The 17,953-nt window shown below is 38.4% G+C and overlaps 1 protein-coding gene across 1 annotated transcript in view; it reads right to left on the bottom strand.

Moving 5' to 3' along the window:
• The window catches only part of LOC306853974 (membrane-associated phosphatidylinositol transfer protein 3-like), a 100,996-nt gene that overhangs the window by 13,981 nt on the left and 69,062 nt on the right, over positions 1-17,953 (bottom strand). The window contains exons 7-13 of the mRNA XM_079391715.1: positions 17,407-17,514; positions 16,399-16,550; positions 13,770-13,927; positions 13,483-13,653; positions 3,483-3,683; positions 2,681-2,829; positions 450-566 (exon numbers count right to left, since the gene is read on the bottom strand). Of these exons, the coding sequence (XP_079247841.1) occupies positions 450-566; positions 2,681-2,829; positions 3,483-3,683; positions 13,483-13,653; positions 13,770-13,927; positions 16,399-16,550; positions 17,407-17,514 (1,056 nt within the window). The remainder of the gene's footprint in view (positions 1-449; positions 567-2,680; positions 2,830-3,482; positions 3,684-13,482; positions 13,654-13,769; positions 13,928-16,398; positions 16,551-17,406; positions 17,515-17,953) is intronic.

The following is a 17,953-nucleotide window of genomic DNA, read 5'->3' as shown; positions in this document are numbered from 1 at the left end:
TACAGATGAAAACATCTACTGCTACTTCTGTTACATTAAGAATTTAAGTTTCCAACATTTACTGAAATAAATATAATAAAAAAAAAAACTGAGTCGATAACCAATATAGTACCAATATATCACGCAGTCCCATTTTTATGTGGTTAGAAAAACAACATGTCCACATATTAACCACTGAAAATCTAATTCCAAGAGGCAAACATTGCCTCTTAATAAATATCTAACACTGCTGCAGACGGATGCCTCTATCACACTGCCATCTAACTGATGGATATCATTACTCAGCAGATTTCATGCAAAGAGGTGTACTATTAATCACAACAGACACTGAAGATGAAGAGCAAGTTGAACTACCTGGGTAAGAACACAAAGCTTAATGGTGTTTGGAAGTTTTCCAGTGTATTTGAGAGTATGCTTTGTTTTGTCAGCTCGGCCATGTTTGTCCTTACCCTAAGCTTGACGTGTGTGCGTCTACGTAGCCACTTCTCCCTCGGACTTGAAGGGGAGAAGGGGGCGGAGTCAGAGTTGTCCATCCCTGGGGCTTTCACATAGTCACAGTGCATCACCTGTCAATCAAATCACACAGATATTAGTAACCAATCATTAGTGTTATCACGAGGCTGTGCAACCTCTAAGGGAGGTTAAAGGCTAAGTGTTTAATTCCTGTGGAATTAGAAGCAGCACACGGAACTGCAATTGTTTTCCAACAGGTGACAGGTTTCCTGGCTGACCTTGGTTATCAAACATGTTATTTGGTTGAGACAGATGATGAGACGTTGGCCTAAAAAGTGTCAGCACATTTTCCTTGATACAAAATGGATAATAAAATGTGTAGTATGTGGTGTTAAATCCAACTATGAATCAGCATTATTGTCCTTTTTTCAAGTTAATTTCAATGAATAGTCAAGTTGTAATCATTTTCCATCCAAGCATAAATAATAAGCAAAGCTATTTTCCTCAAGGATAAACAACACAACATTCTTTAAATGCTGCTACTGCACAGGTCTGATTGAATCAGAATGCAGGTATTAACTCTACAAATGAAATACAAAATTTGTCATTTTATCTGTTTCCTGCTGCAATGTAACTCGCTACTGTGAGAAATACACCTACAATCAAAAACATTCTTTATGACCTCTGTTATTTAACAACAAAAAAATCCCTCAGTGGATTCAGGTGTAGAACTGGATCAAGAGGATCATGTTTAGGGCTCAAGGATTTGTGATAGCTGCTCTTGAGGATCTAAATCTTTGCAAAATCATGTCAAACTTTGACTTTGATAAAGGTGTTTATTGTATGCAGACTGTCAATGGAGGTGTTAACCGAACACCAGTGACATCGAGTCATAAAACCCAAATGATCATTTTTCAATTCAAATTGATGTTACAGTCACAGACAATGTACACAGCCATGTGGATGTAGTGGCTGGACCAATGAGATTTCAGTGTGGGCAGTGCAGCCCAGTGTGATGATACAGAAACAGTCAAAGACAAACTGTCAGTCTCATATCAATGTTGATATTTGTTAACTGAAACAGTGATTTCGCTTATTAAAATAAAGCTGAATAATATAAAATATAAATAGATGAAAACTTAAATAAAATTAAAATAAGTTTAATCTGAAGTACTAAAATTACTAAAACAAATCTGAATAGAAAATATATAAAATATATAAAAAATAATTACAATATTACCATAATTAAAATGAAAACTGTAATATAAAAACATCTTAAATAAATACTATAAATAGTCAAATAACATCGTCACGTCACTTGAAGTAACCATAAAAATACTGAAATATTTTCATACTGAAAAGGCCCTGAGGAATGCACAATAAACTAAGGAGAACACAAACATATTAGACCAAATACATAAAACATGAAACCAAAAGCACAAAATTTGCACATAGATCACAACATTATCTGGCGTGTGACACCTAAACACTGCAGCTGGAACTCTAGTCAGCTCTATTTCTCTCCTTCACGCAGGCAAAGACAATTATGAAGGAACTGCATTCAGAAAGATAGATTGGTCTATGATTTGCCTAAATTGACTACTTCCTTTCCACCTGTGCCAAGGCCGATTCTTAAGAGTGAATTTAATAAGAGGTGCCATTTGCATTTGACACTCTAAACTGAAGCCCGTGTACATCTGCATTGAGAACTACATCGGTGATTTGAACTTCAAAAGCCTCTGAAAGTGAAGGATGTGCCACATTTATTTGTCTCTCAGCCAGAGGTACGGCTGATATGAATAAAAAAAGGCATATTAGAATAAGATACAGTCCTTTGGCTGAATTGAAATTTCCAGCACAAAAGACAGATTGGAAGGAAGGGGAAAAATTAGGAACAGCGGGCAGAGAGAAAGGGACTCTTTTGATAGAGGACAGATAGAGGTTGTGAGAACAGGGTATCTAAAATCTTTCTCTGGTAAAAGGCAAGTCCTGTAGTCTGGTCACGTAGTACTAATTTGATTTCTCTGGCATGAGGAGAGCAATAGTAAGGGAGTCTGAAAGTTATTACATTTTTTGACCTGAAAGATGCACAACAAAACAAAAAAATTAAAATAAACAATGGCTATAGCAAACTCCTTGGGAAGATCTGAGGTGTCACTGTCTCACAGCATAATGGAAAACGATTTTGAGCTTTGTTCCAATGTTTAATAAATAGCTCTGAATATACCTGTCGCAGAAGTAAGGCGACCACATCGGTGGATTCCCAGTACGAAGCGTGGAACAGATGAGGCAGGGCCACAGTAGGGAATGCTGTCAGGACGTCCGGACAGTACAGAGAGTAATCCAACCGCTTAGACCCCCACCAGTTGCTAGAAACTATCACATACACAAAAACAAACTATTGGTATATGGTTTATATAAACTATACACTATTGTTCACAATTGTTTGAAATCAGTAAGAATTATTTAAAGATTAAAGAATCACATTAGTGAAAAAGCAGATGCCTGGCAACCACATAAGTTTCTGTTATAATTGAGAGGACACTGTCACCTAATTAACATTCATAAACCAGGAGGACAGGGTTTATAATGTGTTTCCCTGCTTTTAAGACCGTTTTTATGTCCTTGTATAAAAGAGAAAAACATATAATAGAGAATAATGCTAAACGTTATGGCACACTTGCCTCTACTGTACCATTATATATATATATCTCGTTAGAGACAGACAGATCTTGTAAGAATAAAGCAGTGCCAATAAAACTGCCATGTTTTGGACTAATAACTGCCATTACGTCCTTTCTCTGCAGCTGAGATATGATCTACTTGAACAGAGTTAAATACACTGCAGCAGGACTTTTGGCAGCACAGAGAGCCCTTAACACTGCATTGCTTGGCTAGAGAGCAGAAAGCATCTCTAATTACGAGGTTTGCGCAGTACTGAGTCTGACAAAAGATCAAAGAGCTTTAGATAAACTTAGTAAGAGAGTTTAATATTGTGCCCAATGCTCGCCCACCCGCTGCCCACTCACTGTTGGTGACGGTGCTGCTCAGCCTGCTCTCCCAGCAGCCCGATAACTGGCTGTCCATGCTGGTCAAACTGGACCTGCGGACCTCAGCGCCCACCCGCCCACCTGCGCTGTGCTCCGTCTGGGGAGAGGAGGAGTGCGGAGCACCCACTGGAACTGTGCTACCGGGGAGGAACACGTCAGGGTAGTTGTGGATCTCATCGACTGCAGAAAAAAACAGGTCATGGTGGTGAAAGTTGGATATGTAGATTAGGGTCGGATCAATATCAGAATTTTGGCTTTGGTACAATAGCTGCCTCTGGTACCAATAAAAATCCATACCTTAGATAGAACAAATGAAATGATGAAATGAAACTAGGGTTGTCAATAGAATCAGTCGTTAAATGCCAATAATTCTTGACCTATTTTTGTACACATCCCCAGCTTTTAAAAGAAAGAAAAAAATAATATTTGAGTATTGGGTTAAGTCATTAATTTGGAAAGTATCTGGGAAATGCAAACCTACTGTTAATCCAAAGCTGCAATAATACAACAATTCTCTACATTTTATTTTTTCATTTGATTGGCTTTTCTAAACATCTCAATAACTTAAATTATAATTAAATTTGACCAGCTGTGTTAAACATCTAAAAAATTTATTAGAATAATTAAGAATATTAAATGTGCACACACATACACGTGTATATATTATTAAAACTACTAAATAACTGATATGCATCTACAGTATATTAAATATATTAAAAAGTAATAAATAACTAATATGTGATAATCTGCCTCATGTAAAGCATGTGGAAAGCATGTGTGAGAAAGACAGAAAGAAAGAGAACTGGCACGATTCTAGACAACACCACACCATGACCCCAGAGGAGCCTGTTTAAACTGAATTTAAAAAACCCTTAGCCACTGCACAACCAAAACAACAAAAGCCTCCCTTTCACTCTCAAAATAACTCACCACAACGTCAAACTATGTTTGTGCAATGGCCCTAAATGCTTCCTGACAGGGCTCTCCTTTCCTCCCTCTTTGAGAACACAGACATGCAGGCAGAAATTCTTTAAGTGTCCACCCTGGCTAATCTGTCCCTTTATATGCCTGCTGCCTCTTGCACACATGGCCTGTTATTTCTGACAGGGGTAAATTGAATCTATTTTCATTAGTCCAGCAGCCTGTGCAAAAAAGATCCCATTAGGCTGGCCCACATTATGGGCGCAACCACATGCACGAGTGAGCCGGAATATATGTGTGTGTCACATTGGCAGCTGTGTGACACTGACCACTACAGGTGGTAAAGATCACCTCTCCTCTGTCATTCCAGCAATTGGCTACCCTCATTTGCCATTGCCATGGGCTCAAAAATGGCCAGGGCTTCAATTATGATGACAGTCACTGAAATGTGGGGGACGGAGATGGTTGGATGTCTGTAACAGAAGCATAGGAACAATCCAAAAAGTGAAGGGAGGACACATTTTAAATATTATCAGCCTCTTTTCACAAGTATGACATGAGTGCCTAGTTGCCACAGATACAGTCATATCCAAGTTATTTTGTAACGCGGACGTAAGCCATTTTCTGTGAATGAGACTTCTGGTTCATTAGCCGCAGTAGGGAAAAAACAAAGCAAGGCAAGGCAAGTTTATTTATATAGCACATTTCATACACCGTGGTAATTAAAAGTGCTTTACATAAAAGGAAGTGAAATAGTCATTAAAAATAATAATAATCACAACAATAAAAACAAAATGACAAAAATTTATTTAAAAAGAATTTAAAACAGTTAGCAATAGAAACATAGCACAGTGCTCATTCAACAAATGCACAGCTAAACAGATGAGTTTTGAGTCTGGATTAAAATGTGGCTAATGTTTTAGCACATCTGATCTCTTCTGGAAGCTGGTTCCAACTGCGGGCGGCATAATAGCTAACAAGAAGAATAAAGTGCAGTAAACAGTACAAATGTTTGCACTACAAACCAGTGTGTTCATAATTAAGATAATACATTAAAATAATATGGTAAGATACACCAGTTTGCAATATTATTTTACCCTTCATGACAACTGTGAGGGGGGTTAATTTTTTTTAGAACTCATCCGTTTAAATTATATTAAGCCTTAAAGTGTTGCATAATTAAGGGCGTGGCCACTTGAGGTATAGGTGGATTGCTGCTGCTGTCACTATGGTCACTACTAGCTCCACCCATACGTCCCGCTTCTTTGTCCATTTTTGTTTATCCACGAGTGACGTGTGGTGATGCACTGCCAAGATGGCGACTACTGGCTCTGCCCACTTTGGGCTTCAAAAATGCTTCTCAGACACCTATGGGTGACGTCATGGACACTACCTCCATGTTTTATACAGTCTATAAGCCAGACCCATAAAATGTACAAAGGGCCACGCTCACTCTTAAAAATAAGGTGAATAGAAAGTTTTAAAACTAAACTTGACATGAATGTCCATCACTTTAGTATTTTTGAAACAATTTGCTTTCTAAAACACTGTAGTGACAATTTATAAATAAAAATAAATATATGAGGTGAGTTATAATGATTGGTACAACCCTGGTAATAGGGGTCTAGAAAATGGGAAATGGAGGGCTTGGAGACGAGCAGGGTGGAGGGCTGGTGGACAGAGAGCATGATACTGAGGCTAGGTGTGAATTCTAAGCAAGGGCAGCCCTATCCGTGCTGGTCATCAGAACGAGCCTCTGCGATTTTATTGCTTTCCAGTCATACTGACATCTCTGAGAGCTTGGCTAATGCGTGTTCAGAATCTGCTTATGCCCGCTACAACTGTAGCCACAAACTGCAAAATGCACCAGAGAGCAAAACTCTCCTATCTGGGTACAGTTTTGCAGAGTTAACCCCCACAGTCTCTCAGCTTGACCTTTTCCGAGGAGTTTTTGCCGTGCACAGGACGCTGCTTAATTTCTCATGTCACTAAAGGCCATGGAGCAGCCGCAGAATACAAATTCACAGAAGCTCTCTCTTCAGAGAGCGTGGACAGGAATCAGACAGCACCATTACACCAAACCTGGATGAACACAGGAAAGACGACTGCTCTTTATGCAGACATGAGGAACAGACAGGGAGACTGATCACACTTCCGATACAGAGTTCATTAGTGTTACCAAAGCCATCTATTTACATGAGCGATGGGCTTTTTACAACAATCCCACTCATTCTTACCAAGACGAAGCATGCAAATAAATAGTAGCAAGCATATTCTGGTGTGATCACGACACTGACAAAAAACATTTACGTGAGAGATTAGTTTGACAAATGAACAAACAGTTGACTTGTGTACAGCTAGAAAGCACAGAAGCAATGATAATACATCAAGGAGGATAACTGAAAACATACAATTAAATAGCCATTTCCTAAGTTCATGAGTCACCCATTTAATTATACTTGAAAAGTGAGACATGAGCAACAGAGAAAGAGATACAGTAAATGAAAACAGGGAAATGGGGGCAGGAAGGAGAAATTGCAGTTTAAACTACATGTTATTTGTAAATGCTACTGCTTATGTTAGCTTTTAATAGGGGTGGGAGAAAAAAATAGATTCAACTAACTATTGCGATTCTTTTTTAAAACAATTTAAAAATCAATTAGTTTACCTCAGAATCGATATTTAGGAGTGAAATAAGCGCAGTCAAGACGAATAGTTCTGACCTCTCGAAATTGAACAGATACCAACGACATCAAAGGCAAATATTGCGTTATTCTCACTCGTGCTATGCTGCTGATAAACCTGATATAATTTCAGTTCTGTTGCTTTTATATGAACATAAATGATGAACTAGACACTCAAAGTGCCTGCCATTTAATTCCATACGGAATGCGTATTTATCATCCATTTCTAATTTACTGCAAACATATATTTACAATTTTTATAGAAATATGACAACAATAACATCTCACACAGAGATGGCACTGTAATAGTGTATGGAAATATTCATGCATAATTTAAATACATAATCAGATCAGATGAGCCAATGAGCATTAAGCTGTGTCGTCAACCAGTCGTTTCCCATCATGCTTTTAATCAGCGCAGTCGGTAGAGAGCAACTGTGCTCGACTGTGCAATCCGACACAGCCACTTCGCCGTCGTGAGAGTTTTTTGGCACACGTCAGCATGACATCAGAGCAAGGCGGATGTAATTCAGAAACTTTTCTAAACGGCATACATCTCGCAGTGATCACAGGTGATCGGTTCTTTTTTTAAAAGACGATAACTTCCTTGATTTTGAACTTTAAGCATCGTAACTTTGCAGATATTATTTATGTTCAAACAGCAATAATACACACTAACGTTAAAAAAGTTAAATCGCAATCAACCACCCCTTTAAAATATATTAAATTAGAAAACAGTTACTTTGAGATGTAATTATTTTTGATTAAATAAATGCAGCCCTGTTAAACTTTATAAAAAAAGAAAATAATAATAATAACAGTAATAATAATAATAATTACAATAATTACAAAAAACAGTTACAGATGACTCATTACAGAACTGTGAGTAGTTTTCAGTCAAGTTTGATTACATGTGCTTAAAGCAGGGGTCTCAAACTCAATTTACCTGGGGGCCGCTGGAGGTAGAGTCTGGGTCAGGCTGGGCCGCATTAAGTATTCCACAAAAAAAGGGTTTCAAGTATTCCAAAAAAAGGAGCACAACTTATCTTAACTTCTCAGTCTTTATTATTAACAGTTCTTCAACATGAGGTTCTTCAACAGTTCTTCTGAACATGAACGGTTCCTCTGAATTTTAACTTTCCTTTCTGAACATGAAAGGTTCTTCATGAACTGTCCTTCTGAACATGAACTTTCATTCTGAACATGAACGGTTCTTCAGAAAAAGGCTTCTCTTGCCTACTCCTTGCTGCCAGAGACCTGGCAGCGCTTCCTCTCACACAGCTGAGACACATTTGGCTTGAGGGAGGAAACAGTTGAGACCCTCAGTATGGCTTGAAGATGCTCATCAGTAAGTCTGGACCTGTACTTTGACTTATTGAAGTTCATGGTGGAGAAGAGCTTTTCACATAGATATGTGCTCCCAAAAAGGCACATGGTCCGCTTGAACATCCTGGACAGCTCAGGGAAGGTGGGTGGCAATTCTCTCAAAAATTGTCCAAGCTTGTCTGCGTTTCCACTCACCTCCCTGAACTTGGCTTTGAGTTCAGAATTGCACTGCAGGTCAATGAGCTCCATTTGAAGTACAGGAGGAGCATCTTGCACATCGAAGGAGAAGGGGTCAGCAAAAATTTGAAAAGTGACTCTGTGTGTCTTGAAGTCTGCAAACCTGCGATCAAATTCCTCCTGTAGCTTCATAATGGCATCAGCATACTTCTCACCACTGAATGGTGTGCCCACATCCATGAGTGCCTTGCATGCTGGGAAATGGCAGAGGTTTGTCTGAGAGAGTTGGGCTTTCCATAACACAAGTTTTGTAGAGAATGCCCTCACGTTGTCATAGGCAGCACTGACAAGCTGCCCCTGACCTTGTAACTTCTTGTTCAGTACATTCAGCTCCTGTGTGATATCAACAAGAAAAGCTAAGTCCATGAGCCATTTGGGATCACTTAACACAGGAAGAGCCATCCCATCCTTCTCCATGAAGGCTTTCACTTCTGCTCTCAACTCAAAAAACCTCTTCAAGACGTTTCCCCTACTGAGCCAACGTACCTCTGTGAAGTAGAGCACATCCTCATATTCTGACTCTATTTCCTCCAAAAAGGCGCAGAACTGCCGGTGCTTTAAGCCCCTGGATCTGATATGGTTGATGCATTTCACAACAACAGACATCACATTGTCAAACCTCAGGCATTTGCCGCAAAGGGCCTGCTGATGGATAATGCAGTGCAGAGCAATGGCCTCCTCCACATTCTCCCCTTCCAGTTTTCTTTGAACAAGTGCCACCAGTCCATTTTTCCTTCCTGTCATTGATGGTGCTCCGTCGGTTGTTATTCCAGCAAACCTCTTCCATGACAAACCGGCATCCTCAATAGCACCACACAGCTGGCGGAATATCTCCTGAGCGGTGGTCTGACCATGCATTGGAATCACTGCGAGCAACTCCTCGATCACTTCAAAATTGTCGTCAACACCACGGACATATACTGCGAGCTGCGCAGTGTCAGTGTTGTCTGTGCTCTCATCAAGAGCGACTGAGTATGCACAAAAACGTTCGGCTTTCTCACACAGTTGATCATATATGTTTTCTGACAGGTCAGAAATGCGCTCTGCCACTGTGTTACCTGAAAGGCTGATGTTGCTAAACTGACCCTTCTTTTCCGGACAGATTTTACTTGCAGCTATTAACATGCACTTTTTGATGAACTCGCCTTCTTTGAATGGCTTTCCGGCCCTAGCAATCATCTCACTCACCACGTAGCTAGCTTCGACTGCTGCTTCATTCTCTTTGCTTGCTTTCTTGAATAAATCTTGTTGCCTCAATAGACATTTTTTAAGACTGGCGACCCGGTTCTTTCTCTCATCTCCCTGGTATTTTGTATACTCCTCAGCATGTCTAGTTGAGTAATGACGTCTGACGTTGTATTCCTTATACACTGCAACTTTCTCTGTGCATATGAGACACGTAGGGGTGCCCCTGTGCTCGAAAAAAAAATATTCCGTCTCCCACTTTTCCTGAAATTGCCTGTGCTCGTTGCCAACCTTTCTCTTCACGGCACGTTTTGAGAGAGACATGACTGGAACTGGGTGATGGCATATATTTTCCGTCCACTTGGTGTCACTCCTGAACAAGTTTCAACCAAGTGACTAACGTTGACACTTCCCCATGTACTTCGTACAAACACCGCCGGAAGCTGTCACGAGACTATCTATGGTAGCCCATAAGTGATAAAAATTTAAATAAAAGCGTGGCAAGACTCAGCAAAAAGGTGCGTTTGAGAACAACGTGCGGGCCGCACTAACACTAAACTTTGATGTCAAGTAGGGGGCCACAAAATATCATCCCGCGGGCCGCAATTGGCCCCCGGGCCGCGAGTTTGAGACCCCTGGCTTAAAGCTATTGGGACATACAATTAGCAACATATATTAAGATACACAATTTTATTATATAATTCTAAAATAAAAAATATATATTATAATGTATACTTGTTTTGTTTGTTGTGGTTATTTTGTGAATTAATGTGTACATTTATTTTGAGCCAGTTCCCACCTCCTTGTTCCGGGGTTTCGACTCCAATGTAACAAAGCTGGCTCAAAGTCAAGGTACACTTACATTTTTTAAATTAATTTAATACTTTATTACATAGACACGCTTTTACATCTATTTTTGCATATTTTTTCACAAAAGATTTTAGTGATTGCGGATTAATCAGTGGCAAAATAAGTAGCTATACATTTAATGAACTAAAAAGTATTTTCAATTCCCATGTGCTGTACAGTCAAAGCAAGACATGCACAATATTTGAAACGCTTTAGGAGCAAGTTTTAGTCTGTAGCCATGACTAGAGATAAGGGACATAGTGGCAAGGCGTTCAACTTTTAGAAAAAAAAAAAAAGGAAAACACACTGAAACACAAAAATCAAGAGCAACTGAGCAAAAGGTCTTGCTCAAAATACTGGCTTATCATGACTTGTAAAACGGCTGGGAAACTCTGAGAAGATTGAAGACTAAGGCACAGCATTTACTACTACACTGTAAAATAACACGAGGGACCTTTGAGATGAGGGCAAGATGGTATATGAGCTCTGGGCATGAGGGGCTGAAGGCAATGCGGAGATGAGAGGAATACAGAGTTCAGTGGAAAGAATCAAGCTGTTCTTCAGTGTAATGAGAAAAGGAACTCCATGATGTCGCTTCACATATGGCTTTGGGATCGCGGTCCCCAGTTTCCAGCTACTTGAAATAAATGGCTCCGGATTTTCAGTCAGCCGCCAAATGAAATGAATCAATCCAAATGCAAGGGAACAGCATAAAAACGAAAACAGATGGATATCAGATACATTTCTCACATTAAAGGCCCGCTGAGTAAAATCTGTAATGATTCATAATGAAAGAACCCTCCATATGGGAGGCTGCTCCAGAGATACTCCATTAGGATGGCAATTATTAAGTACTGCATTAAAAAAGCATGTGTGTGCGGTGTGTGCGCATGCATTAAATTAGAGACATCCACGCCTTGGTATCTAACAAATATTGTGACATTCTTCGCCTATGATCAGCAGAGTGAGACTTGATATAATTAAAAGTCAGTGTCACATTTCCTGTGAGACACAGACTGCTTCCTCTCAGTGGCTGATGCCTCTCTCTGTTGCATTGTGTTGATGAGGGTTGTAATCCCTCCTTTTTCAGGACGGTTTCACATAATACTGTATGTATTTGCTTTCCTGTCAAATGATCTTAAAAACAGCTCATTTACACATCATATTTAGAGTTTAGTTTTTATGTTCCTTGAGATTATTATCCTTGAGCATTTTCAAATTTGTTTACTATTCATTATTTCAGTTTGTTTTTCAATACATTTTCGTCTTTTAATCTTCTGAACAGTCTGTCAGTTGAAATAACATTGAAAATATTTAATGTGTTTGTGTGTGTGTGTATTAAATGCAAACTTAATTCAAGCAAAATTAGAAAACTTGGCAACTAACTGAAATAGCTTTAAAGGGGTCATCGTTGATATGATTCTTTAGGGTCTTAATGAAAAGTCTGTAACATACTTTGGTTAAAATTTCTCAATGGTTGTGTAAAAACACCTTTATTACCCTGTCAAAATCAGCTCTGTTTTTGGCAAGCCATTCTAGTGCATGTTGCTTTAAATGCTAATGAACTCTGCTCGTCCCGCCCCTCTCTTCCATGGGGTGGCAAGCAGTACTGTTTACTTTAGCCGCGAAACTAGCTAACTGGCATGTTATTAGGAAAGGTGATTTGCAAAGATTAATAAAAAACCCTAATACTCACTTCTTCTGTAGGTGAGGCTGGATCACGAATGATTTACGCAAATATAGACGCATTTAGGCAGATCGGGATCTGCGCATTCCCTTCAAAACGAAAGTAATCTTAACCCTCTGGGGTCTGAGGTGATATTGGGGCCCTTGAGATGTTTTGACATGCCCTGATATTTGTGCTTATTTCCGCTATTTATAACATACTATTGACCAACATGTATTTTTTTTTGTATTCAGCACAAACTGTGCTACAATAATAAGTGACAAAGATGGATGTACATGTTTGCATTTTTTAAATCCACTGGCTGGATTTTTATCATTATAGGATGGATGTGTACACACAATTCCAACACACATTTATGTTCAAACAGCTTGTAAAGTGAATTTAGCATCCGATGACCCCTTTAAAATACTAAAATTGCTATAATTAAAACTGAAAATCAATAAGCAAACTAGAAAGATAAACAAATCTAATAAAAATTACAATCACATCAAATGACTAAATTTTAAACTAAAACTAAAAAGAATATCTAAAATTAGTTTAGCCAGATTTGTTATTTCTGTAATTGAAATGTTTCTAAAGGATACATCATTAGCTCAATATTATTTGTCCTAGTTCTAAGCCTAGCCTAGAATATAGAACGAGCCTAAAATGGATGACATGTAAGTTAAATATGTCTGCAAAGCAGGATAAAATATGCTCTAAATAAATCAGGACCTCATTACAGAGCGAGACAGCAGCCTGCAGAACTTGGTAAAACTCCAGGGAATCTGACACTGAATAAAAGACGGTAAGGGGGAAGAGAGGGGGCACAGTATTGCTCAGGTTAGCAGTTGTCTGTCTGGAAAAGGAGGAAGTCACAGAAAAATCCAGTGTAGTTTCTTCCCCAGAAAACCTTATTAACAACCAAACCAGAATAATTCCTCAAAATAGCACACAGACACAATTTGGCAACCCAAGATAAGCGCATTACTGTGACAAAGCAATTATGAAACATAATAAAAGGAACAAATGAGTGAATATTGCACTTTATTTGTGCATGTGGTTTAGCGGCCTACAGTATAATTAATTCTCAACAGGATATCTCACTCACCGATAAGGTTAGAACGACCGTCTCCCAGAGGATAACGCTGGTAGCGGGGCACAGGGAACGGAGGCAGTTTGTGGAATTGGGAGTGCAGCAACGGCTCAAGTCTAGAGGCCGACGGGTCAGAGGGGTAAAACAGGTTGACGATCTGTGAACATGCAGGCCGGAGCTGAGACACTGCAGGATAAACAGAAACGATAAAGATGACAAAATTAATTGTAAATATGACTGTGGAGGGAGAAAACATAACAGGAATGTATTCTGAACATTAATTGGAGAATTTCCACACCAACCCTGGACAGCTGGAAGCACAGTGCGTCTCATTGCAAGCACCAATCCAAGAGGACAACCCAGCAGAAAACAATCCGACACCTCAAAGTCAAAGCGACCTGGATTCAATACTAAACTGGTGCTGCTGCTCGGTCTCAGGTCTGTTCCATCCTGTATCAGACTGAATACACACACACAAAAGATGACATAAAGTTAAAGTATGCCACGTAGTTGTTGCCTTTGGCATTTTGGGATTTATTTATAGCAACAGTCCACACAAATATTTTCTGTAAATTTTCCCTCAGTCCATTCAAGACGTTGATGCATGTGTTTCTTAATCAGAATAATTTGAAGAAATTAGCATTTACATTTGTTCAACCAATGGATCCTCTGCAGTGAATGGGTGCCGTCAGAATGAGTCTAAACGCCTTATAAAAACCATCACAAGCAATCCACACAAACCAATTTAGAAGTCAATTTACATCAATTTATGTCTTGCGAAGCAAAAAGCAGCATGTTTGTAAGAAACCAATCCATCAAGATGTGCATTTTTTAAAATTTAAACTGTTGCTTCCAGCTAAAATACAAGTCCTCTATTCATGATATTGCTTTCTACAGAAACAAACTCATCCTGGATGGCCTGAGGGCGAGTACATTTTTAGCAAATTTTCATTTTTGGTGATCTATTCCTTCCAGAATACCCAGACAAAAAGCAGAATATACAGTTGTCCTCACGGATATAAAAAAATGTGCATACCCTGATATAAAATCATATATCCAACCCCAACGGATTACAGCAAGAATCTTTCTTTTGGACTGTCAACAACTCTTTTCGCAGCATTTCAAATCTCCACCCTGTTTTCACACATTGTTTGTCTTTATTACCATCATGCTAGGAGCGATGACAGAAAAGCTCTTAAAGACTGTGACTGGCTATCTCACCTCAGACTGAGTGTGAAAAGGATGGGGTGTACAGAACCCTGGGGACAGATGATTGGAAGTGAAATGTAGTAGAGCTGAGGGGTATGGATGAGCTAAGTGATAAGTCTCCCTCAGGTCCAGTGCTATCAGTCCTGGGTGAGAAACAGTGCTTTTGTCCAGTACTCCTCTCAGCGGCCCTTTAGTGACTGCACAAAGGCTCAAGATATAAAAACCTATGACAAGATAACTTGCATTGTAAGGGCTCGTAATGAAAAGGTCGCTAGATCAATCATCAATAGGAAACCAGCATCATGGTGCCCTTAAGCCAGTATTTTTTTTTTTCTAAATAAATTAATATATGCAAAAAAAAAAAAAAAAAGTTTATTTATTTATTTTGCCTATCAATATGTATTTTCTATATGGAAAATAAAATAAGTTTTATGTAACAGCAAATTTATCGCGCATACATTTATACATACAAAAAGGGGGGCTTGTTGATGAATTACCAATATATAAAACATAACATTTTGACAAAATATTAGACAATTACTAAATGAAGCATTTTTGTGACTAAAAGTGATAGCACACATTGGAACTAGGAAATACTAAGTAAAGATAAATGCTGAAAATGTTACTACACTAAAATGAATATTACAGTGGACTATGTTACAGTATATTACACTGAACATTACAGTATAATATTATATATTAAATTAAATATTTTAAAATATAAAAATTAACATGCAAAATTGTTTCACTTACTACATTTTATATAATAAAAATATGGATAGATAGATTCCAAAAAAACTTTGAAAACATTTCCAAACATGCTTCAGTACTTTCAAATATTCAGATTGTAGTATTATATTTTCCTAAATTGCATTTTCAAAAAAAGCATTATTCTCAATTGTGGTCAAATTTAATTTAAAATAGTTTATGTATTCCCCAGTGACTCAATTTACCGAAGCTGCATAAGAATACTACTTTATTTGATATATAATTTTATGCACAATGACATAAATTGTTAGCTGTAACTGAGGGTAAAAACATGGAATGCTACTGGAATGCTATTGTTGTACACAGGAATATTCAGGAACTCTTTTAATAAAAGAGCTTTGCTGGAGACTTACGACAACAATAGTGCAGAGAAATCTCTCTTGCCACATCAATACCCTAAATAGGATAATTTAGAAGATAAACAGTCGGTTATTTGGTCCTTTGCTGCTGTGGCATTGAGCAACTTCTGCTTCAATCTCTCATACTGTATTCGCACACTGACAGCAGCTGTGACTATTAATAGCACTGCAGGCAGACGCAACATGCCACCAAGCAGCCAATATTGATAAACTGGATTGAAGAAAAAAGGTGACACATTTATGGATGGCTTGTCCAGAAGGACACATCTGGGTAATCTTTTCGTGATTTCTTGTTACAAACAAGAAGCATATTAAATAGAAGCATAGATAATCCTAATAATCACAAAGAATGCTTATCTGCACTAAAAACATTTAAAATATGCCAATTTACTAAAACTAATTACGAAACTAAGGCAAATGTTTCCTGCCATTTTTAAAAACAATGACCACACCAATGATATGTCAGTCTACTCAAAAAACAAGAGCAACGTTGACACTCTTCAGAGATTGTTTCTGCATGGAGAAATTTTTTTAATAGAAACACTTCTAGAAACAGGTTAAAATTCTGGTGTGTGTTCTTTCAAGCATGCAGTACCTGCTGAGGAACGGGTCTCCATCATACGAGTCGCTCTGTTTGCGGCTGAGTGGAGTTTTCCTGTTGCGGGTCTCACTGGGGGCAGATAAGTCAATGTTGCTCCTGCTAAGACGTTTGCTGGAGCTCAGACTCGGACTGACATCAGGGTTATCCTGAGTGTGTAGAAAATGTGAGACATAGCCAGCTGAACAGAGTCACCATATAAATGTGGAAATAATATAAATGAGCACTGAAGTACAGTGTCTGGATGGTGTGACTGAAGTGACAGCTGTTCTGTGCTCCCTGCAAGGAAACCCACAGGAATCTGCTCAGAAGTTGCTCTTTCATAGCTCAGAAGACTAAAATGAGCTCTCAGTGATGTTTCTTAAATCAACTTTATCTCAGAGGGTTCAAAAAAATAAAAATAAACACAATTGAGACAATTATCGACATTTAGAGTTATAATACAGAGCTATGAAATTAATGAGGATAACATAGTTCAGAATTTTTCACCATGAATTTTGAAGAGATATTTTTATATTGAGATATTAAATATTCAGACTTTGATATCTTGGCATATCTGAGCAGAGTTTGTGACATTGATGAGATTTCATCTACAACTTTAAAGATGTGATACGACTAGAAGAAAAATCAGACAAGCAAAAAGTTCTCCAATTAAACCTCATTGCAGTCTATAGGTGAAAAAACTGAGATATTAAAGACATCTCATTTACAGGGATGCAAAATATGTCAAGTACCCTATCTGTTATTTTTCATCATCATTACAAGCATGAATAATGTAATAATGTCAAATGTAATATATTTTTTTTTTTTTAAATATCAGTATCCGTTGATATTGGGAATTTCATTGTATGCACTTTTCATATTGCACATTATAAAGTTGTGATGCCTAAACTGACTTGTATCATTTAAAATGACTGATTCTAGTTTTTAGCGTTTTAGTTTTTACATATTTTGTGTAACATATGGCATCTGTTTTAACTGTTATTATTATTATTCTGTACATACCTTTAAGCTCTCTGTGCTGTTATGCCGGCTGCTGTGTCGCGGGCTGTTGCTGAAACAGAGAGCGTCGAAACACAGCACACCTCCCACACAGTCACCCAACAAACACACCTGTACAAAACACACACACACAAATTCAGCCAGAATCAGTGCAGCATTCTTCCATGCAATCAACACTGTCAGGCAAATCTCAGGATTGCATGATGTCAGCTCAATCTACAGGGCAGCCTGACAGTCAATAACACATTTAATTAATCATTCAGAAACAACACATCTGCAACTTTATGCTTTCCTGTTTGCTGTTGATGAGCACCTCTATGTTGAGCTCAAATAATGTATGGATGTTCCACAAACAAACAAATCCACAGGGCTAATTATCTGTGTCAACAACAGACGAGTCTGTGACATGCTGTAAATAAACTACAAGGCTATGCTTTGTCAAAAAACACCCCAATTTTCCCCCAAATCAGAAGCTAATATGTTTTTCAGGCGCTATTTGAATGGTCCGGCTCCCTAGAGAGTCAACACTTGACACGTAGTTTATAAACTG

This window comes from Barbus barbus (genome assembly GCF_936440315.1).
Source record: "Barbus barbus genome assembly, chromosome: 34".
NCBI classification, from domain to species: domain Eukaryota; kingdom Metazoa; phylum Chordata; class Actinopteri; order Cypriniformes; family Cyprinidae; genus Barbus; species Barbus barbus.
The sequence above is the reverse complement of the archived record's forward strand: the minus strand, read 5'-3'. Positions and strand labels throughout refer to the sequence as shown.